The following is a 23,471-nucleotide window of genomic DNA, read 5'->3' as shown; positions in this document are numbered from 1 at the left end:
TTTTAATGGTCGCGTTTGCGGTTACAAAAAGGCGCTTCTGTTTGGTTAATATTTAAAAGTAGATACAATGGCTTCGCCTGTTGGCCAGTGCGACAAAATGTTCGATTCGGACGCGGAAATGTTGCAGCCAACATTTTTACTACAAACTATAACACACTTGGAATTGTGAGGGTTGAGTGAGAGATTTTAAGAGAGCTTTCTTTTTAAATCGACAACCGGCGAATTGCATAGAATTCTGTGCCTACTTCTTCCAAATTATTGTGCTTATTTTTATAACGAGCATGTATATTGTAGCCTGTATACAGCCGCCCCCCTCCCCTAAAAAAATCGGGAACAGGGAGGGAGACGGCTGTACACAGGCTAGTATATTGCTACTATTTGAATTGAGTGTTTAGTTTGTTTGTTTTTTTCACCTCACGGACTTAGGAGTGAAACACGGGCTACGGGCTGCGGACTGAGTGACGCATTACGAAAGGTAACTCATCTAGACGGGTAACGAATCCTGTGCCCGTCTTTATGATAGAAACATTTGTATCCAGACAAAATACATAATGTTTGCCCATGTTCTCCCCGTCACTGGAATGAAAACCGACGAGCGTCACGGGACTTCGGAAATGCTCGGCAGCTTTCTCAAAATGTTGGGTTATGTTCGGGTAACTCTTGGAAGTTTTCGGACGACTACGGAATTTTTCGTTGATATCATCCAAAGTCTTTAGTTTTAATCCAGTTGTGAGCAATCAATCTTTACCTTATTTTAATTTTTAACGTTTATTTTAATTTATTCAAATCATTTTTCCGGTGTTCCAGTGTGTTTTGTGGTGTTCCTGGTATTACGGACACCCCAACAAGTTTGCTAAGCAGAAAGACCTCTGAGGCGGGTCGAAACTCTGCGCCAGACTAGCTATACACGAACTATTTCCTCACAAATGTTTGTTCAGTATTTTTTATGACTTTTTTGTTGCCCACGACTTTTACCCACACCAACGACTTTACCCACACCCACGACCCACGACTTCCACCCACGACCCTAACTGTCGTGGGTCGTGGACTGTCTTGATTTGGCGACTTAAAATTTGACTTTGAAGCTTAGCGTGACAGGATTTTATATTCTCGCAAAATGAAGCGAGACGTTTTGTAACGCACGTAACGACGTCAAAAGAATGAGTTGCATGGTTTCAGGTATTAAATTAAACAAGAAGCTACTGAGTAGCTTGAAACCGGGTGTTTAATGTTTAACCACTCTTTTGGCTGACAAGAAAGCCTGATGTGTTTATATTTCCTTTTGTTGCTGTTCAACAAGAAGTGCGTTATGTTGAAGGGTGACATGCGATATACGATATTTGGCCGTCAGTATTAAAGGTCAAAGGCACTTTGATCGATTTTGAAACTTGAAGGTAGAGATATCAGAGTTGTTTTCGTTCTACTTATAAAACCAATAAAATATAACGTGACTCTTTCATTTATATCTCGTACTGGCCATTTCTAACTGAGCAGCAATTCTATTTTGGCACTGTGGTCTAAGCGATGATTTATTGTTGAGTTAAACACATGGAAAAGGCGTATAACGCACATAATTTTAATCCTTCAAGTGGCAAGTTATTTAAAACATTTCCTTCGTCCCATTCCCCTTCCTCCAGTCCAGTCTGTATTGTTTTGGATCACCGAGGCGTAAATTTTCTAACTATAGTTAGAGTGAACAGAGAAGCGGTTACATCGACCGAAATAGCTAACTATAGTTATCCCCGTCTAAACTATAGTTAGTAGCCTAGCATCTACGACGTAACTAAAGTTTAACTTTAGTTGGTCTCAAGTCACGTGACGTCATACCTAACTATTTTTAGTGCTTTTGGTCGTCTTTGCGGTCACACCAATTCAGTTATTAAACTACAGTTAGTTCTGATAAGCATTTGAATAATTGAATAATAATTAGTTCATGACAGCCCTGTGTCTAGTTGTTCCTTTATTTGTTTATATTTTGCACGGCATCTCGGTGTTAAGGAAAATAAAATGAAGTAAGGATGCTTGACGCCGAACAATTCCAGCTTTATTTCTGCTAACATTGGTGATATGTAATTTCTTGACATGTTGTTTTTATTTTTTCCCTTCCCTTCACGCTTTGTTTTGCATATTTATGTTCATCTCGCGCGTGCGAAGAGAATTGACGCATTCTGATTGGTTTTTCGTTTGTAAACTTAAGACTAACCCATGAACGCTGCTTGGGTATAACTATAGTACAGATGTTCTGAGCCCTGAAGACATTGAAAAAAAAACAAAAGCAATTGTTTGGCAATTTTTTTTGCAAAGATTATCCCAAAAATATATTTTTAAGGAAGTAAATAAAAATTCGTCGATTGTTCATCTGAAACATACAAGTTAATTTTTCCTCGAAGTCTGCACAACAATTCTAAGTTTCGAAAATTGAGAAATGTACTGCGCTTCGTTCAATAGTAAACCGTAACTAGGAAGTATTGTTTACGGTATTATGTTAATGTATAGACGTTTATTCGATATCTATGTTTCTCAATTTAGATAGAACCTGCACAGCAGTTCACAATTAAATAAAATGATCTCTTTGTCAGCATTGACGTTTATGAGGCTTGTGCTATTCTACTCTGCCAGGGGTGAGTTAAGTTTTTTTTTGTTACAATAGTTAGTTAGATAGTTAGGGCACATTTTTTTACCCACAATTCTGGAATAAGAATGGTTGGTACAGCATGCTAGGAATAATTCGGACTGCCTGCATTAAAAAAAACGCCCATGAAGTCGAGATGATATGCGCGGTTCTGGTAAGAGTAAACATTGCGCAACAAATGTGGCGGACGACGAAGAGGCTGTCCTTGCAGCCATTGTCGCAGCAAATTTTATACTTAATAAAGATGAGGAACAAAGTACGGAGACTGTAATGGATTTGCCGAATGTTCTGGCAGTGTTATTCACAAAGGAGAGGAGTCACATCCCTCGAATCACGGGCTATGCCGTCCGCCATAGGATACCACGGTTCTCATTGTACCTGAGAAGACCGAAGTAAGGGCGACAAAGGAGCGAAGACCAAGCAGCCATGGCAGGGCAAATGTTGAAGATGCATATATGCGATAAGCCGAATCACATTGGAAAAGAATTTCAGGGTTCTCGTAAACATACTTGCTGCAAATGTAGAAATCGTGGGCACATAAAGGTCTGTTGTCACACGAAACAGGATAAACAGTACAAGGGAAGATGCAAATCCGGAGGAAAACGAGAAGGTGTACGAAACATAGGCGACCAACCTGACCAAGGTGACGAGGAAGGAAGCGAAGTCAATAAGGTTGACGGATTCTATGTCTTCAGCGCTTCAGAGGGTGAGTCAAACACTTTAGCTCTTATGATTGAAAGTGAACCTGTCAATGTCATCATAGACTCAGGTGCTACATGAGCAAGTGTCCAAAAGGAGGCTAGCGTTGGACACTGACAGGAACATTTATGCTTAATTTATGCTCAGGAGCCTTTCAAGCTTAGTATAAAATGCATTTTAAATATTTGTGTACCTGATACACATACGTCGTTGAAAACTGAGTTCTTATTAATTCGGGCACCGCAGACACGTTAGTGGGCAGAAGCTCTTCTGAAGAATTAAGTGTCCTCAAAGAAGCTGTATCTGTAAATGCTTGTGAATCTTAAAAACGTCACTCTTAAGAAGGCTGCCCTAAAGGCAAAGTACCCACAAGTGTTTACTGGCCTTGAGAAATTGAAAATTTTTCAACTAAAACTGCATAAGGACGAAAGGGTCACCCCGGTTGCTCAAGCCATGCGAAGAATTCCGTTCATGATCAGCAACGAACAACAAACACAACTAGAGGAACTTGAACTACTTGATGTGATAAAAAACGTTGATGGGCCAACAAGTTGGATTAACCCGCTTGTGTGCATATGCTTAGACATAAGGCAGGCCAATCGAACAATACTGAGTGAGAAACACCCTGTACCTACCACTGAAAGTTTCAGGGGCAAAAGTATTCTCCAATTTAGATTTGAACATGGCATTTCATCAAGTAGAGCTTGCTCCGGAGACAAACATTTGTTATTTTGTGTCAATATGGCCACTGAAAAAATTCCAACAACTCATCTGCCAGGTGATCAAAGATTGCTCTGGTGCTCACTATATTCAATATTCCGTGCAGCTGGCGCTTCTGAAGAAGAGCATGATGGAAGGCTGATTCAAGTGATGAAGAAATTATAACAGAGTGGTTTAACACTGAACTACGAAAGTGCCAGATAGGTATGAGTAGCATGGAGTACCTTGGTAACGTGTTACTGACAAGGGATTTCAACTATCTCATTGTGGTGACAAATTTTTGAAGTTATTGTGCAAGCAAAAGGCCAATCCAATCAGATTTGCGAAGCTTCCTTGTTTTGGAACAATATTGTTCAAGTTTATCCCAAACTTCGCGATCATTTGCAGTCCACTGTGGGATCTGACCAAATCACATGCCAAATGGAAAAAGGCACTGCTGAAGAGAATCCTTTCCAAGCAGTACAAATGCAGCTGACGCAGGCACCAGTTATGACATTCTTTAAGCAAGGAGCAGAGACCGGTGTCACTACAGATGCCTCGCCTGTTGGTGTCGGAGCGGTGTTGGAACAAAAGCAAGACGATTGGCCTGTACAGACCTGTACACTACGCTAGCAGAAAACTAACTCTACCAAAAAGCAGATATTCTCAGCTCGAGAAGGAGGCACTGGCGGTAAAGTAGGGCTGTGAAAAATTCACAGTGGGCATATATAAGACCGCAAAAGTGTCGGGGTAGTTATAACTTTTAGAGCTTTTATGCAATTAATCTGAAACTTTACACCATTATAGAACTTTTGATTTGCTGCAATCCTATGGTATTAGTTTTTTCAGATTTCGACATTTTTGGCGGGAAAGCGACATCACCAAATTGACGACAAAATTTATTTTTATTACTATGGGATAACTAATAAAGTTTTCTCAAAGGACTTGCCACAAGTCAGCTACAAATGGAAAAAAATGTAATATGTCTAACCATTTAAATGATATAACCTTTTGAAAATTAAATTTTTTGTCATTTTGGGCTATTTTTAGTAATATCTTAAACACGATTTATTTCTCGGTGTAGGACAACTTTAAGAAAATCAATCCGGCCCTTTTTAACAATGTTATGCAGCGGAACTTTGCTAATTAAGGTTGTAAAAACTTTCTAGTTGTAAAACATAAGTTATATTTTAAACGGTCCCCGGGTCACTCAAAAAGAACACGAAAGTTGTTGTTCAAGTTATTCATTGGTGTACAAGAGATATGTAAAGCTAGTAAGAGCGCAAAGTATAATTCTGTTATGATAAAATCAGTTGTCTCTTGTTTGATATACGTAAACAGAAAAAAAGGAAATTAATAACCTTCTGACATAGAGGAACAGACATAAACCTTGAGGTAAACTTTGTACTAATGACAAGTACCAACTTTACTTCTTCAGATACGAAGATCCGTCTTACTGGCCATAACGCGTCTTACGCTGGCCGCGTTGAAGTCTTTTCTCATGGAGTTTGGGGACGGGTTTTGAAACTGCCATGTAACCAACCTTGCGAATGGAGTCAAAAAGAGGCTAACGTGGTATGCAGGCAGCTTGGCTTTCCAGGAGCCAGTACAGCTTTGAGTTATTCACCGTTTGGAGACGGTTCGGGACCAGTCCTAATAAATAATGTAAAATGTACGGGTAGTGAGAAGACCATACAACAATGTCGGTATAGTGATTGGGTCAGTAGTAGAGTGGTTAGCAGCTATGAAGTGGGAGTGATTTGTAAGACAGGCTATTCCAATCCTGGTGAAAGCGGTAAGTGCCTCGTATAAAATGCATTTTTTCTATTTATTATATAAACTAGAGTGAATTACCAGGATTTCTCTCGCTGCGAAAAATCACATCTTTACACTGTAAAAGATATGATATCTTTCACATGTGAAGATATCGATTTCGAAACGTTTCCTGACAAGTTTGCCCTATTTCAATGCTGAATGAGACAAAGTTATTCGATATTAAGTCAAAACATCTTCGGATCTTCCTCAGCAATCTTTGGCAATCTTCGGAAATCTTCGGCGGAGGTCTGGGTACGGGAGAGTCGGATGTCCCGGTCGTGCTCTTTGATCCTGTCTTGCATAGGTCTTCCCGTCTCACCGATGTAAACTTTGCCACATTCACCTAGTACGGCCGAAAGACGCTGTTGATTCCACTAAGCAAGATGGCGTTGTTTACAGGATTCCCTGTGAATGTGGATCCTCTCTTGCACGAACACAATTCCTTGCGTTTCGTAAGAAAAGCGATTGCGGGCCACATAAAGTAATCCTTTGCCGATTAGAGAGCTGCCTCGCTCGTTCGCTTCAGGCTCACTCGCTGCGGCAGCAATAAACAGAAAAATACATGGTTGCTTGGAGATATGAAATTTATCTTTTCGTTTGAAAATTGATATCTCACTCATTCGCTGCGCAGTAAAAGAAGTCTTCTAAGCTGTGTCTATAAAGTAGCGAAAACCTCCGGAAGTAATTAAACAATGTCTCCAAAAAGATTCGTGTTGTCAACATGTGTTTCAGAATAAAAATGAGCGACATTAATTTACACAACGTTTCAATGTCGTCATGACATTATTTTCAGGTGACAAGAAAATGACGGTTACTTTCAACTGTTATTTTATTGTCACTTGAAAATGATGTCATCACGACATCGAAACGTTGTTTACTCCGTGTGTACTGCTGTTTGGAGTCAAGAAGTTTCTCTTTGAGTTGAACTCTCGTAGATAAATTTCATATCTCTGCGCACACGTGCATCAGTTTCAATTTCTAGCTGTACTCAATATACTAGATATTCTGATAGTTTGTTTTCTTGTCCCTTCCTTAGATATTGCAATTCGGCTTCAAGGATCCTCAGTTCCTAACGCTGGTCGAGTGGAGGTGTTGTACCAAGGGATCTGGGGAGCAATCAGCCGAAAAAACTGGGATATTAATGCCGCAACAGTAGCTTGTCGACAGCTTGGTTACCAAGCTGGTGCAGAAGCAGCTTTGACGAACGTCATTTATGGTCCGGTCAGCGGTCCAGTGTGGCTCACTAACCTTCAATGTTCTGGAAACGAGAACAATTTGATGAGTTGCTCTCATGATGTGATTGGAAACAAATCTCAATTGCAAAGCCGTTGGGGCGTTGCCAGTGTTATTTGCAAGAATGCATCCTTTTCAAATGGTAATGTGTGAAATTCGCTCCCATTTATGTTTGTTTAGTGTATGTAATGTCACGCTATACTGAGCCTGCATGCAGATGTCTCTTATTTCCTCACGAGGAAAAAGTCTTCACTTATGCTTCACTAAGCAAAACTATTCGTCTGTCTGTTACCTTAATCAACTTGGTGGTATAGTGGTATTTTATTTTCACATTCTAAGCTATTGGATCCTTTGTGCTGTTTTTTCGAACGAAAATTCGAATTGCCGAACCAAATTGAGCGAGCTTACTCTGATTGAGTCGAAATCGAAGTTTTAGCTAAAATTCGAAATAAAGAATTTCAAACCTTGTGAGCGAGTAAAACTTCATTCTTGGGCCGGGGAAAAATGGTTCTCCCGAATGGACACGGAAACATTGAATTTTAATAGTGAGCGATTCATTATCATTAAAATTGCATGCGCAGATAGCAATGCTCAAAATCCAAGCGGTTATACAACAAAAAAAATTAACACTGTCTTGTTACTCACTTCTATCGCGTTATTCTGTCAATATATAAAGCTGCCATTTTACCACACTTAACGTAATGCTACCTCACCTTAGGCTTGTACCGAAAGTGCTAGCACTTTTTTTGGCATTATTTGGCTTCGTGAGCATTTTTTTTTTTTTTTACATTTTATCCAAAAAAGCACTGCTAGCATTATTTTGGATTTTCGACTGATTATTTGTATAATTTTGTGTTAAAAAGCACAATCTGACTTCATTTATGGCGTCCAAAGATGCATTATGCCCTCATTTTAGTCAAAGGAGCCGAGGAGGCCTGGGGAATAGGTTTGATCGGTTTGATACGTCAGTGATTGCCTTCTAGAAACCCAGTCCATCGCACTCCTTCCAAGATGACGTCATCCACGTTGTCATCAAGGAACAATGGAAGTCAGCCAGCCAAGGCAGAGATAGTTCGAGAGCGTACTCTGACATCAAACATTGATCGTTATATTTTATTGTTAAAAAATCTAACTGAAAATCTGAAAAATGTAATATTCTATGTTTAAAAAAATCGGAAAAAAGTGAGCATTATTATGAAACCCACGAGCACTTTTTAAAAAATTAACATTATTTTAGCACTTTTTTGCCAAAAAACGAGTACTTCTTTTAGCATTTAATGGTTTTTTTACGAGCACTTTCGGTACAAGCCTACCTCACCTGGCACTTCTGCAATGCTAGCGACAGGAAAACCTTGCATAATTGAAGGCATACGAGAAAGAGAACCTAGGGAAATGTTTAAGGATAAACATTCTGGCTATGAGAAATTACCTACAAAAACAGACATACCATCGTTAAACAACAGTAGCTCTTTCAATTACCGTCGGAAAACGTTTTTTCGCTTGCGGGAACACAGCGGGCGATCCCGTGCCGTCAAGATGGTTCCATCTACTTCAAGACCATGCTTTCGGCAGCCGAGTAGCTGCCCGTAGCTGAATTCGACTGAATGAACAAATGAATCAGAGTTGAAGTATTTTTTTTTTACTTTCCGCAAACAAAATTGATGTTTTATTTAGGTAATTAATATCGATTCTATTCACGGAAAGTCAGAAAAACTTACCTTAAGTAAGTTGACAGGAAATGTTCCTTCGTTGCTCTTCAAAAAGCAATCTCAATCCGCCACAAAGGCGTTTGTAATGAGTAAATCTCAGTACTTATATAATAAATATAATAATAATAGTTATAGATCGCTCTACAGCCCTTAGTTTGTACTTTCATGTTTGCTTCTGCTGAACTTGTAAAATCTATACATTTTTATGCAATATTGGTTTTATTTTCCGCTGGAGATCACGCTCAAGGGCGGTTATTTCTGAATATTAAAACATCAAAACGTTTTATCATTTTCACGATATTTTCAATGCTATATTTTCTTTCTAGGAATTTCAGTTAGACTACGTGGTTCGCACTCAACAAATATCGGACGAGTGGAGGTTTATTACGCTGGAAAATGGGGCACGATTGACTATAACAACTGGGACATAAATGATGCAAAAGTTGTCTGCAGACAGCTGGGATATTCCACAGCATCCTTCTCAGGCTATGGAGTATTCTGCTCCGCTGCTGTTCCACATTGGTTTACGAACTTCAGGTGTTATGGGAATGAATCATCTTTGAACCAGTGTGCATGGAATTTTTTTACTTACTCAAGAGATTTCTATACTGTTCGTTCATATAGACAAGTATATAGACGTTGTGCGAATGTTGTGTGCAAAGACAGAATGGCTGATTTAGGTAAATGTATTATTGTTGTCAAATTTCTCCCACGCCATCGTGTTTGTTTTTTCAAAGCTTGATGGGAGATAATGTCGTAAGAACGTAGAGGCGGTCTATTTTGCGTGAATTTAGATGTATATACGTGCATCTAAGTTTTTGACTGCGTATTGCCAATACACACAATGCGAAATCTTTTTTCTTTGACTTCACAATCCGGCCGTAAGAAAAGAAGATGGCGACTGGTACATTTACCCATAATTCTTCAGTTAAAGCATAAAAACCCTAAAAGCGTTCATAAAAACGTACAGAAATACTTAAAACCTGGCCGATACACAATTTGTTGTAAGTGCCGGGTTGATTTTCCCAACAATAAGGCTTTCTATGTGCCTGTTGGCTGCGTTAAGTTTTCAAGGTATTGTAAAGCCATCTCTATTCTTACGGAGGATTAGCTTGGAGAGCGCGGTGACGTCGTCATGAAGCATCGAGACTTGGAATTAAAAACCCAAGACCAGTCAAAGAGAATGCGCAAAGGTACATATTTTGTCAGCCAGGAGATTTTTTATAGTCTGACCGTTTGGCATGTTGAAGCGAAGACAGCAATATAACTGAACAGTATCAGAGGGGCGTGTTATTACCATAGCTAAGTAGATCGGTGGGTTTTTATTTACAACAATACATAAAGTCACAACTTTACTAAATAATATCTCACGGTGTCCGCTCAAAGTGATGGTAATTCTGTTTATATGTGCCTAGGATTTGAAATGAGGCTGAGTGGTGCCCCAGTCCCTCACGCTGGTAGAGTGGAGCTTCGATTCAATGGTGTTTGGGGAACGATCTACAACAGGCCTCAAAAGGCCATTGATCCTAGAATAACTCGTGTAATATGCAGACAGTTGAACTTTACCGACAGTGTCTTCGCTACTGCTGCTCACGTGTTTGGCCCGGGAACTGGGCCCCAGTATTTTGACAGTTATGAGCTACACTGTCTTGGAAACGAGACAAATTTACTGAATTGCAGTCATCGCGAACCTCGCTTCACAAAGGATTTAATTTCTTATCACTCTGGTTTCAGTGTTGTTTGTAAAACCGATGTTCCCCAAACCAATGGTAAGTTATCAGTTTATTTTTGTTTCTCGTTCGTTTGTTCGTTCGTTAAATACAAACATATTACATGCTTCCATAAACGTAGGTGACTGACTCCAAGTTTAAACCTATAAAAACGATAATTTAACACGTTCATTATATATAGCAGAAACAATAGGTGCATTCGCTGATTTAAATTTAGTGAGTAAGGAAGGAAGGAAGGAAGGAAGGAAGGAAGGAAGGAAGGAGGAAGGGAGGGAGGGATAATAATAGAAATGTCTTTCAAAATTAGGGGTATCAAATGGTCTTTGTGAGCAAGCGGGTACAGCGTTTCGTTTTTCTTTGCGTGCACGAGCATTGACAAAAGTTAGTCGGGCATGCGAGTACTTGAGCACCCACTAAAATTTTGCGAGCATTCCGAGCAGAAGCCTAATTTTGCGAGCACTGCAAAATTTTGAACTGGCTATTAGACGTCCTTAATATATATCTTGTTGAAGGTTTAAAGTTCGAAAGCATTTGCCGTCTTTTAGATAAAGCATTTTCAATTTCGGAGTTTCACGCCACACGAGATCAAAGGTGGCCGCCAAAGGCTATCACGTTCTCTTAAAAAAATGCCTCATCCTGCGATTTTCATACAATCTGAACAGTTGAGATTTTGCGAGAAGTTCTTATGTAAATGTTTACTTGTTCATGAGGGTGTTCTGACCGCTTTTTGTAGCACAATTTAATGCCAGATGTTTTCAACGATTTCCGGCCGCCATGTTGGAGTCCAAACAGTTGGAAAAATAACTACATAGCCACTAACTACTTTCATGTCAACACGTTTCGGTTTCCCTTAGCTGTGCCAATCGTTATTTTCCATTTTGTTACTTACTTTTCAGTGTCGCAAACCAACCAATGTAACTATTCACAACCAATACACAGTGAGTCAATGTAAACTTACATCGCGTTCTTTCCTTATTACGTTCGGGCTCCGATTGTTGGGTGTCACAGGTTATCCATCATCACAAGTACAAACCAATCATTCGATTACTTACACTCATATCTTTTTTGGGTGACCCTTCCGATGGCGGATACACATTTTACCCGTTTGCTTCGGTTCCTTATTGTGGTTAGCACCCGCATATTCCCAACACAAAACAGCTAACCGTAACAAACTACCATTCCGCTGAATAGGGTCACCCTAATAATATCAATCTTTTTTAGAAGCTCCATTAATAAAGTGGTTTACAGAGGGCCTATTCCTTTATCTTAGTTCTCATTCTAAGCAGAGGAATGTAGAAGTCTGGAAGTGGAGTGGCGAGAAAGAATTACCATCTCATTCTTCGCCGAGGATGGCGTAACAATGTGTGATACAATAAAGGCGACATCTTCACGCTGTTACAGCTAACAGAATCATAAAATTGAAGTCTGGTAAACGTGTTGGCCTTGTTTATCTTTTTATTTTATTTTCCCTTAATTTATAAGACTTTGAAGGAAGAGAAATTTTTTTCGTTTGTGTTTAAATTTTTCTTTGGTTAAAATTTTCAAAATTTGATTTTCATTTTTCATTGTTTAATTGATCTCCGTTGTTTGAAAACATTTACCGAGGAAAATTTTACCAATTTTATTTCTATCAACAGAGACTAGTTAAACTCTATTCGGGCTTTTTGGACCTTCTCAACCGGGGAGGCTTCGAGACCCCCCTCTATGTAACTTCCACAAACAATCACCATGAAACTTATAGGATGTATTGTAAGTCCAAAGTCTTTCTTTTGGTAAACGTCACGTGGGATGGTGACGTCACATCACGTGACAATTACATAATGATGTCAAAACGCCACCATCTTGGATCCGCCATCTTGGATTTATTTTTCCAACGAACCACCCAATCTCTCAATATTCAAAATATAAATGTGCTTTAAACTCGTAAAATGTAAAAATTCCATTTAAGTTGATTTTTATTACAGAAACACCAAAATTACAATTTGGGAAAATCCAGTCAATCCGTTGCCTTGGTGATGTCAATTCCTGACACATCATCCAACCCTACCAATTGTTGCCAGTAATTTTAGGAAAACTCAGAAAGTTTGGAAGGGCTTGGTTTAATCTTAAAAGTGATAAAGTTCAAATTCATCACGGCCTCAAACCCCCCCCCCCCCCCCGGTCTAAATAGGGTACTCCATTTACTCCAAACTAGTACCCTCTCTCGATTTACTTTCGTTCTCGTTATTTATATTTCATCTCTTTTATTTCAGTGCCTGGCTGAACGGGCGATTTGATTGGCTGTACTGTTTTGTTTGGTGGCAGAAATGGAAGTTCCAATCTTGTTTACTTTGATGGGAACAGATACGAATTGGAATTTCATTGAGTTTGACCAGGGGACTTATCTGTTTCCGTTTGTTAGCTGGGACACGAAGGGGTTACAGTGTCGGCTAAAGTTAGTATACCTGTTTTCCGTTTTTTAAAACATCTTTATTTCTTGCCGACTTTTACTTGTGTCTCGATACGTTTTCCACCACACCCATTATATCTCTTGTGATTTATTCGACGGTGGCCCCTCCTCGAGTTTCAGCCAATTCAATACTTTACTCCCTCTTATTTGTCTCACGAACTTTCCTTTTTCGTTATAGCATTTGTGCGGAGACTTGGTGGCCACGCATACATTTTGTTTCAGCTATTTCTTTGAGGAACTGTGACTTATGTTTTCTCGCTCTTTTTAGTCGGCCTCGTACATCTGTGTTCCACTACCATCTCGGGTTTTCCCCCGTGAGATATCTTCACGAGGCACGAGCGCAGACGTCTTTCCGAGCTGGAGTATGCTGGTGCTGGTTAGAGATCGTGACGTGCTGGATAACGTCAGTGATTTCAGGGTGAGGATGTCTTTGTGGAAGAATTTGCAGATGACAGTTCGTTTCTTCATCATAAAACTCCGGAGTGTGAGTGAAAAACAGCCCTTGGAAAGAAGATAAAGGAAGCATTGGCGGGACTGAAATAGATGAGCTTGGAGACGGGTCAATCAAAAGTTTGGCACAGTGCTTAGAGCTGATGACGGAATGGAGGCAAATTAACTAAAACTGAAGAAAATGCTAAAGTAACTGTTAGTTCGAACTGTTAGAATATCGACATAAAGTCATTGATAAACTCTTTGGTTTATATTTTTACAGAGTCTTCACCATCACAATAGAAAAACAATTAGATAGCTCACTCAAATGAGTATTTCATATTTATTTCCTCGTCACTAGGCGCCGTTAAATTCTGTCGGTGGAGGCGGGAAACAGGGGCGCTGGACTTGATGGTAGGGCGGCGAAACGCGGGCGGCGTCTGACTTTGCGAGTAAACCCACAATACAACGTCACCGCCTCCTTCGTTGAGCGCGGTGCAAATTCCACGTCACCGCGCTCCAACCAGAGGGACGCCTGGGGGAGGAGACAGCTATACATTTAGGGTGGGTTCCATGTAGCACACCAGAGTCGCTTTCATTAAATTAAGACTGTCTATCATGAGTAGTTACCACATTTAGTGGCCCGCACTTCCCGTGGCTTATTGTTCACCTTCCTTAAATCCTCCACTGTTCACAGTAATTGTTTCATACTAATCAGAAAGTTCTTGTACTATAAAACTATCAATTCTCGATCGGTGATTGGTTATCACAGCCCGATGAGCACTAATGACAGTGTCGTCATCTTGTAATTGGACAGTGTAATGGACAGTTCACGCGTCATCCTGTGTATTGGACAGTACGCGTCATTTTGCGCGCGCTGTTGTTGTGCATTTTGTTGAGTCTGTTGTTTTTCAGTTTTTAAACGTTAAACCATTTGACTAGGTTGTTTGTTTCTTTGTCTTTTTGATTGGTAATCGTTCGTCCATTTTCTGTTTTGATATACTCCCCTTCGCGGTCGTCCGTTCACTCGTTGAACTACTCCCTCTCCTTATCAGGTTCTTGTCAACTTGTATGGTCACTCTCGACGTCTCCGCTACTTTCCATCATTTTTTTCCATTGGTCATTTTTCTAGTTCATCCATTTTCCACCATACCAGGCACGACGTTCGTACATTTTATCTCTTTCATATTTAAATGACTATATTTTTATTCTCACATTTTTTCTTTTTAACCACCTGTAACCGCGACATAGCCCCTTTGAGAATCTTTGTTTCTTCACCTTATACCTCAGGCGGAAACCAGCCCTTGCCTTGAAAGAGAAAGAAAGTTGAGCGATAGTTGGAAGTGCTCTAGTACCGGAATGGAAGCAGCCGTATTTCGTGTATAGTTGATACTGTTAGAGAAAACAAATTAGAAGTAACTACAAAGCCATTGTTACTTTTTTTTATTAGATGCTTGAAACACCACTTAATACTATATCCTCTACATTTTCCATTCCACGACTTTCAACTACATATTCTCCTTTTTTTTAACTTTTTTATTCTCACTTCAACCTCACCTCTTCCCGGTCTTCGATATATACTCAACGTGTGAGTTAAATAGTAATTTAAACATTTCCTGTATTTATAACGTTCATTAAAACTACCCTCTGTGGCATGTAATCCGTACTCTCTACTTTTCCTTTTCGCTTACATTACATACATTAACTTTATTTTTACGATTACACTCGTGCTCTGTATCATTTTTAGCGGATTCGCACGATGAATCATTTCGTCATATGTTTCTTTCGTTTTATGTTGTGATATTTCTTTTGATAATTCGAAATAAAATTGCATTGTACTTTTTGTACTGATTTTGTCCATTTCTGTCCATTTTCCGTCTTATTTTCTCTTCACTCTCGTGTCTTGATCTGGAGTTATGTTGGCCCTCTCTCTGTCCTGACTCCTTCCGCTCTTTCTTTCTCTTCTTGTTTATTCGTACCTAATTTTTCTTAACCTTCAACTAACACGTTCGGCATTTAGGTGGATAAAAAGCTCACTTGACCGTTATAAGTAGGTCATAACACTTTTTTAAAAAGGAAAGACAAGTAACATAATCTTGAGATAGAGTCGGGCAAGAAAGAGCCGCAACTCATTTCTGCTGATATTCAAACTCTCACCCGCTGTCACGGCGGTGAAAGAAAAAAAAAAAACGGGCGCGGTATGCATGTTTGACGCGTACAAGCTAGTGGGCGCTCAGAGCCGATTTTCACAACTCTTTTTACTCACGACTTGGTCATTTTAAAACCTTTTGTACCAACAAACTTGAACTCAATCTGTATTAGTAGCTTATTCACTTTAGTAACGGCGTTACAAAAGCGGTTTTATAAAGCGTTTATGATTTTCTTATTTCTTCTTTCCTACGGTGCGCGCGGGCAGACATTTCCATCTCCCCGCTGTTGCTGTTCATCAACTATTCACGAACTTGCCATCTGTTTTGTGTACTCTCAATTGACGGCAGAGGTGGGGAGACTGTTCATCGAAAATACTCGAGAACTGCCGCCTATTCTTGCACTCACTCCTTTACTTACAAGTGCTTGGTCGGGGTTCCTTCTTATTTTAAACTATTTCATGCTACGAAGACAGAACGACAACCAATTTTTATTCACTAGACATTAAGATTAGACTTTACAACAAACGTTTCCAGGTTTTGCTTTTTATCTTAGTTTTAGAATTTTATTCGTATTATTTTTTTGAGAACACTATTTTTTTTAATTTTTTAAGTTCTTAGCATTTTACGATATCTTTTTACGTAGTTAGTTTTTTATAGTTATTTTTATACATACGCTCTTTTATTTTAATTTATTTTTTTATATACAGGGCCCCCTTGACACCAGTCCTGCGACTGAGGGGTCACCCTGTATTATTTTTTTGTTTTTTTTTTTTTTTTTTTTTTTTTTTTTTTTTTTTTTTTTTTTTTTTATCTTTTGCTTTACGTTCAGCTGTTCCTGTGCTTAGTCACATCTTGACTGGTTGGCTCCTTCTTCATCATTACGGTCACTTGTAAGTAATTGCTTCGTCTCTGTGTTACTGGGTTGTGGTCTAGGAGCCTTCGGATTCGGAAGATCAAAAACAACAGCACCGATAGAACACACGTGCTAAGAACTGGCAGTAACAAGTAAAGGGAGTCTTAGATGTCTTTTGTTTGGATTTATCTGGCGTGCGTGCTATATTTTCATACATTTATGTAAACCCTCATATTTTTTTAAGTTCCTCTGCCATCTTTTTTCTTAACGCCTATAAAGGTTTACAGGTTGCTATTACCATTTCCTTCCAACGACGCTAAAACCCTACGAAATCCTTCCCTGAAGTGGCCCAAACCTCGAGAATAAACGCCGCCATCTTGGAGCTGGTATTTCGTGACGTCAGCTCACCTTGAAGTTTGGTGGGAAAATTTAATACTCGAACTCCTTTTTCTTTGAAGTAGCTTCTGTTTGTCAATGCCTGTTTACCCAGCTCCATAATATTACTTGATTCGAAGCAGTCTTCGGTCAATGTTCGGAACACGCAACATTTGTGTCCTTTTTGGCGGAATGTTTCTTTCCTCCCTTCTTCCATTCTTGGCATTTTCTTTTATTGGTGGAGTCACTTATTGCTCTGGGCCTGCACAAACAGGCATTTTGACAAACAAAATCCACTACGAAGGAAAAATTTGTCTCGACAAACTTCAGCTGAGCTCTGACGACACGCATACATTATCGCTCCATGTTTATTCTGATTTTGGGCCATTTCGTAGGGTTTTAGCGCTCGTTGGAAGCTGAATTTGGTGAATATTTTGTACTATTTATTGGTGTAGAAGGCCATTCTAGAGTGAACTTCTCCATTTATCTCGACGGGATTTTCTTATTAGAGATCAGAGTGTACATCAGTCTGGGGGCATGTCTCCCGTGTTGCTGAGTAAACACTACTGTAGTTCTCCTTGGGTTAGAGTCTGATGCAACTTTGCAACTTGCTAAACGGTTTAATTCGAGCTCGTCCCCTGAGGACGAAGTATTGATTGCGTTGTTTTAATGGTGTTTTTTTTTTTACTGACTGCATTTCTTACCACTTTTTATCCAATTTTTTCATTTTTGTTGGTTTAATTCCTGATTATCCTCTAACCGGCTAGCGCCGACCAAACTTGGAAGACGTTTCTATTATTGACGATTGACGTCACGTAATAGCGGCCTTAACGAAAAATTGACAAGTATTGGTGGGTTGAGCATGATAGCGAGAACTATCAGGCCGAGGTTTGTATTATCTGCCGATCCGAAGGCTGAGGCGGATAATACAAACCGAGGCCTTGATTCGCTATCTCGACGTCTATATTGTTTTTTAGATTTGTTATGCCCAGCACATCACACTATTTCTTTTGATGGTGACACAAGAAAACCACTTTAAGACACGTTTGTAATCAACTTTAACAACAACCACACACTGGCTTGAAAACTTTTCAAAACTCATGAAAGTAATTTATAAAATTTTTAACAGGTAAATGTACAGCATCACCTCGAAAAAGACTTTCTTTGCAGCTTCAAGACTGTTAACGTCGAATACGCCGCTTCCGTACAGCTTAAGATCTTCTCCGCATATCGGCGGCGTGTGTTCAACTTTGGCGAGTTCTTGTCGTTTCAACTCAACACACTTCATGCTAAAAACTTTGTTAGCCTCGGTAAATTCCGGGTCGTTTATAATATCGAAGCCTTGAGTAGTTTTTAAGTGTCTGTTAAGTCCAAATCTGATGCTGTTCAATGTCACTTGGAATAGAAGTTCCGGCTGCCTTCCAAGCTTCGGCGAAAATAAGTTTTCCTCTTGAGGTTCGCTTAAATTAACTTCTTCTCTTTCAGGTAGTCGCTAAGAACTGTTTGAGCTGTCTTCGTTAATTGTTTTGTCTTTTTGGCGTCCTTATCTTAGTAATTTTTTCTAAATTGCTTTCCGTTAGTCTTACTGTCGCAATTTTTCTCTCGCTTCGATCTCTCTCCCTGACAACCAAGACAAACTAGCAAGGCGGGAAAAGGCGGCGTTAGAGAGGTTAAGCATGACGTTTAGGGCAAACGGTAAACGGCAAAAAAATTCTGATTTTGCTCGCTTTTTCTCTAGCACTTAAATAACCAGTCGAAAAGAGGAAAAACCCTTAATCACAGTAAATCAACAATTTCCCTAATTGTACAAACGGCTAAAATCAGACACCACCATGGAACTCTTTTTCGGTTCTGTTTAGAGTTGCTAGCGCCATTTTAGGCCACGCGCCAGTAATGACGTCAAGCACAAAATCGTAGCGCGCGCCTTTGAGCCACGTAAAAACTGGATGTGTTCTCTTAACCTGATGAAGGTTTTTCTGAAAACTTACATCTTTTTTTCCATTTATATGTCGGAGAAAACTGATGCGTCCGATTTGATGAAGCTGTGATAGAATTTACATTTTTAGGTCTTATTCTTTTATTAGTTATTTGCTCCTTCACTTTTCCACTTTACCCCTAGATATAAGTCCAGTAACTCTTCTTTGAGAACGGTGTTTTACTTTTTTAAAGACAGTACCTTTACGTTGCTGACGTAACATTAGTATCAATTCATTTTACCTCTATGATCGGTTCTTCACATCGTCGACCCGTGAGTCCTTTGGGGCAGGCACAGAGATAGAATCATTACTGACATTTACCGCCATTTTCACACGGAGAACTCTGACACGGGTTAAATGTCGCTGAGAAAAAAAATACAAACCGCTCATACTTTCTTTCTTTATAAAAGAGCGTTAAGCCCTGGCAAAACGGCAGCGCAAGTGGACGCAAGTAGTCGCAAGTGAACTTGCGTACAACTGCGTTGGGTGGCAAACGGACACGCAATTTAGTCGCAGTCGCAAGTTTCAGTTCCTTCACCGCTGCATTCATATTTGAAGTAACTGCAATGCATTCCTTGCGTTGGGTGGCCAAACGGTAAAAAAAAAACTTGACTCAAGTTAGAGGCTCGAGTATTTTTTTTACCGAAGGGTGGTTGTTTTGAAAAATTTTAGGCATCTTTTTACCAATACACTTATTCAATTTTAATTTTTTACCGTCACTTTTCACAAGGTTACCATACAACCATTGACGTTTTCCTTTGTTCTCAAGCTTGTTTGTTATCTCTTGGTATCATTTTTTGATTGTTCAAGCTAGTAGATTGACCGGTACACATTTTTAAAATCTGTGAGCGTTTTAGAGTATAATTTTTGTATTTAATTTTTACTGCATCGTTATTTTAAAAAACAAAAACTGTTGCTTTTAGTTATGATCTTTGTGTGTAAGTATATATTTAAGTGAGAGTAACTTGCTCATTAATTTTAAACGCCTATTTTATATTAAAACGGTGTTTTTCTGTTCTTCTTGATTCTGACGCTTTAAAATTTTTTAATTTCGTCACTATCTTACTACTTTACTATTCCGAGTCTCATTTCCTTTTCTATCTAGGTACCTTTTGAGTAGTGACGGGTTTATTTGTCATATTTGCTATTTTTTTGTCGCCTTCCTACTTTTTTACCCCTTCGCTCTCTCCTCTCTTCTCGACCATAACGCAATCAACGCAATGTCATCACGCATTTTTCTTTATTAGTTGCCGACTTACTCTTGTATTCTTATCTTATCTCTTTTTGTCACTCGACGATGCGTTTCATCCATTCGATCAATTTGAGCACAATATTTGAACACTGTCAGGCTTTCTCAATAAGCAGTTACTATCTAGTGCTTAGGTCCTTTAATCATTTATTTCTTTTGCAACCACTTCAGATCCTAGCTCGTTTAAAAAATCAATATCCCTTCCCCTCTTTCCCCCCTTTATTTCAGTACCTGAATTGACCAACACTGGCTAGGGATGGTGGGGTTGGGGGGGGGGGGGTGTGGGTTTTGCGACACAAGACTGATTGTGTATGTTATTGAGTAGATCAGAGTGTATCACCCTTGAACATTGCGTGTATTGGACTAAACAAATCCCATAATTGTAACATTATTCTATTTTACTCACGTTTTCACAGTGGAGACCCGTAAATCCATCTTACAGTTACAATACACCAACTCAGTCTCAAACACGTTCCGTTGTTTCCACGTGACTTCGAGCAATCTGCGAGTAAATTAAGATTGCCCATCGACAATCAAAGAGAATCATGGTATTTTATCCTTGATTTGTTTTATAACTCTTTCCCTTTTAATATCGACGTACCAGGCGCAGGGAATCACGAGATGTATTATCAAATCGGGACTTATCGTAAAACTCCTTCCGCGCAGTCCTTCTCTCTCCATCGTGCCTGTATTTCTTCTCGACCGGCTATTCCTTTATTCATTTAGCGTGCGTTTTGGAGCCAGTAGGAGAATCAACGATTGACAGCTTTCAGTAGTACACGGCGTCTTTTCTCCCGACCCTCTTCTCGATATGCAGAGTGTGATGTACGGTGTAGGTAACACGTATAGTATATTACCTCGTCGCCGCCTCTCTTCGCTCCCGTTGTCAGCTATGACTTTCTGAGTGGGATCTGGAACTTCCTCCTATAACTTCTATTTTACATAAAAAAATGAATGCAACCCACGTACGCAAGATGTAACAAGTTCTTAGCCTGCGGCGTCGGCGCTACGAAGCCTTTTCGTAGGCTACATTCTGTCACGACCACATTAAGATCACCCTTAGACACTTTTGTGGTACAGGAAATTAATCTTCCTCTCTGGTCAGTTTGGGCACCCCATCCTTTTCCGTGCTCCTGATGTGACCGACTGTCACTCTGCCCTTGGCCCCATAACTTTCATTCGCCGATACTCTTCCCAGACATCTCACTTACACTCGTCGGACACAAACTGAACAGAACATACTCCAGTCCCAACTACCTCCGCGAGCATCTTTCCCATTCCCACTGTCCCCAGACTCCTCGATCTCCCTTCCTCTGGTGCACCCCCTTCGCTCTATTTTCACACTCCGTTTTGCTCACACTCTCTTTCTCCTTGGCCCCTCTCTCTAGAGCACACACAATGACTACATAAATCTCCTCATCAGCGCATCGTAATTACGGTACATCCCTACTCACTATTGTGCAGGAGCATCACATTGCATGATAACGACACATTTATATCAAGGGTATGAAGCTCTCTTCCCTCTCCCTTTGAGATTTACCTTCTTTCCTTCTTCTACCTCTGCAGTTACTCTTTGATTTATTTCCTTGCCTGCTTTGTGACAGCTCACCTTTATGACTAGCTAGACATACCTCCCTAGAGTGTACCATCTGCTCTTCCTCCTCCTCCTCCTCCTCTCTTCGCTTCAGACTGAGGCTTGAAGGCTCTCAACAACATCTACAACATTTTGGGCACTACGAGAATGCATCAGAAACAGAACCGAAACCGCAACACATCAGAACGGTCGAACTAGGAAACCCTCAGGTTCTGCTGGGCCGTGCTCGGGGCTTGCGGCCGTGCTGAGCGGGTTGACGGAGTGGGGCATCTCAGTAGGCTGCTTGGTGACGGGGGCATTGGTGTGCGGGACCGCGTCTCCTTTGGGGGGTTTTGGGGGGAGTTACGGCGAAGTTCGTAGTGGTATTCCGTCGGGGTCGGGGGGGGTGCCTTGTGTCGACTCTCTGGTGGCCGTTCTCTCCTCCTCCTCCTCCTCCTCCTCCTCCTCCTCCTCCTCCTCCTCCTCTCCTCCCTCCTCCTCCTCCTCCTCCTCTCCTCCTCCTCTTCTCTCGTGCTCCTCTTCTCCCGTCCGCCTCTGGTCGTGCTGTCCGCCCTGGGCCTCGTTCCTGTCCTTGCTTGGTCTCTGCACTTGTCTCGGCACAGTTCCAGCTGACGGCATCACGTGACCACATATTCTTCACACTAGTCCGCCCCAGACTCCTGTCTCCCTCGATCGTCCCGCGGTACCTGTCCATGGATCTGCGACCGCTGCGGTGTGCGCGGGGGTGTGTCCTCTCCGTCTGCCCTCTGAGCACCCTGTGACGCTGGACGGTGTTTGCTTGACGTAAGGTGAGGGAGTGAGAGGGAGAGCCTTCCTTCGTCCGTCTTCGTTCGTTCGTCTCCCGGCCTCGTGCGTGCCTCCCCTGGGGAGGCCCCTCGTCTGGCTCTTGGGCCTCTAGTGGCGATGACGGTCGGCTGGCACCCATTTGTGCGGGGCCGCCACTGTGTCTGTGGTGCCCCGGGGCGTGGCTCGCCTGCGCAGTTCGGGCAGTCAACTGAGTGTTGGACGGACATGCGAGCTACGCGCTCCCTCTCCGTGTCTGTGTGTGTCGCTCTCTCTCCGGGGTGTGTGTGTGTGTGTGTGTGTGTGTGTGTGTGTGTTGTGTGTGTGTGTGTGTGTGTGTGTGTGTGTGTTTTGTGTGTGTGGTCTGAGCGGGTCTCCCGCTCTCCGGCAGTACTCAGCGGATGTCTCTGGCGCAGAGCAGCTCTGACGCCACAACACATGGGACCAGTGTGGAGAGTTGAATGTTCGACGAGGTCTGTCTGTCGCAGCGAAGTCTGGAGGTTCTGGGTCTGGGTGTGGATCACGAGGTAAGACGTGGCGATGAGGCCGTCGAGGTGCGCGGGACTGAGACGGGCAATGAATCTGATCCACCACAGGAACTCGGTGAGGTCGACAGCGACGCGGAGAACAGGGCGAAGTTGGGCCGAACATGGTTCCATCACGTCATGACTCTGTCTGGCCATCGCTGTGAGAGGAGAGAGTGGAGACACCCACCAGTACGCACCTAATGAGCGTTCCAGTGGCACACGTTCGCACTTGAGACGAAGCCTGCCTGGGCACCCTCCCTCGGGACCCGCACCAGTGGACCCCTCCTCTCGCACCACTGTGTCGCTCCTCCCTCCTCCTTCTCGGCTCTGCTGCAATGTACCCTCGGCTTCCGCCGCGACGCCGCCAGACACCCCTGTCGACGCCAGATGTCATCCTGGTCCTTCGGTCTCGACTCCATCACTCGCCTCCTGTTTGCCTCTCGTCCCTCGATCCCCCCCTCTCCTCCCGTCCCGCCTCCGTCTCCGTCTGTCTCTCGCTCTGGGACTGACGATCGCGGCCCGCGGCCCACTCGACATCCATCGCCCACGCCCTCATGGGATCATTCTGC

General features: G+C 41.4%; 1 protein-coding gene across 1 annotated transcript in view; it reads left to right on the top strand.

Moving 5' to 3' along the window:
* Positions 1 to 389: 389 nt before the first annotated feature.
* Positions 390 to 23,471, top strand: part of LOC144643842 (scavenger receptor cysteine-rich domain-containing protein DMBT1-like) — a 38,268-nt gene continuing 15,186 nt past the window's right edge. The window contains exons 1-6 of the mRNA XM_078503222.1: positions 390 to 475; positions 2,530 to 2,621; positions 5,469 to 5,825; positions 6,882 to 7,220; positions 9,114 to 9,467; positions 10,203 to 10,556. Of these exons, the coding sequence (XP_078359348.1) occupies positions 2,564 to 2,621; positions 5,469 to 5,825; positions 6,882 to 7,220; positions 9,114 to 9,467; positions 10,203 to 10,556 (1,462 nt within the window). The 5' untranslated portion in view covers positions 390 to 475; positions 2,530 to 2,563. The remainder of the gene's footprint in view (positions 476 to 2,529; positions 2,622 to 5,468; positions 5,826 to 6,881; positions 7,221 to 9,113; positions 9,468 to 10,202; positions 10,557 to 23,471) is intronic.

This window comes from Oculina patagonica, chromosome 2, assembly GCF_052425735.1.
Source record: "Oculina patagonica isolate OP01 chromosome 2, crgOcupat, whole genome shotgun sequence".
Classification (NCBI taxonomy): domain Eukaryota; kingdom Metazoa; phylum Cnidaria; class Anthozoa; order Scleractinia; family Oculinidae; genus Oculina; species Oculina patagonica.
The sequence above is the reverse complement of the archived record's forward strand: the minus strand, read 5'-3'. Positions and strand labels throughout refer to the sequence as shown.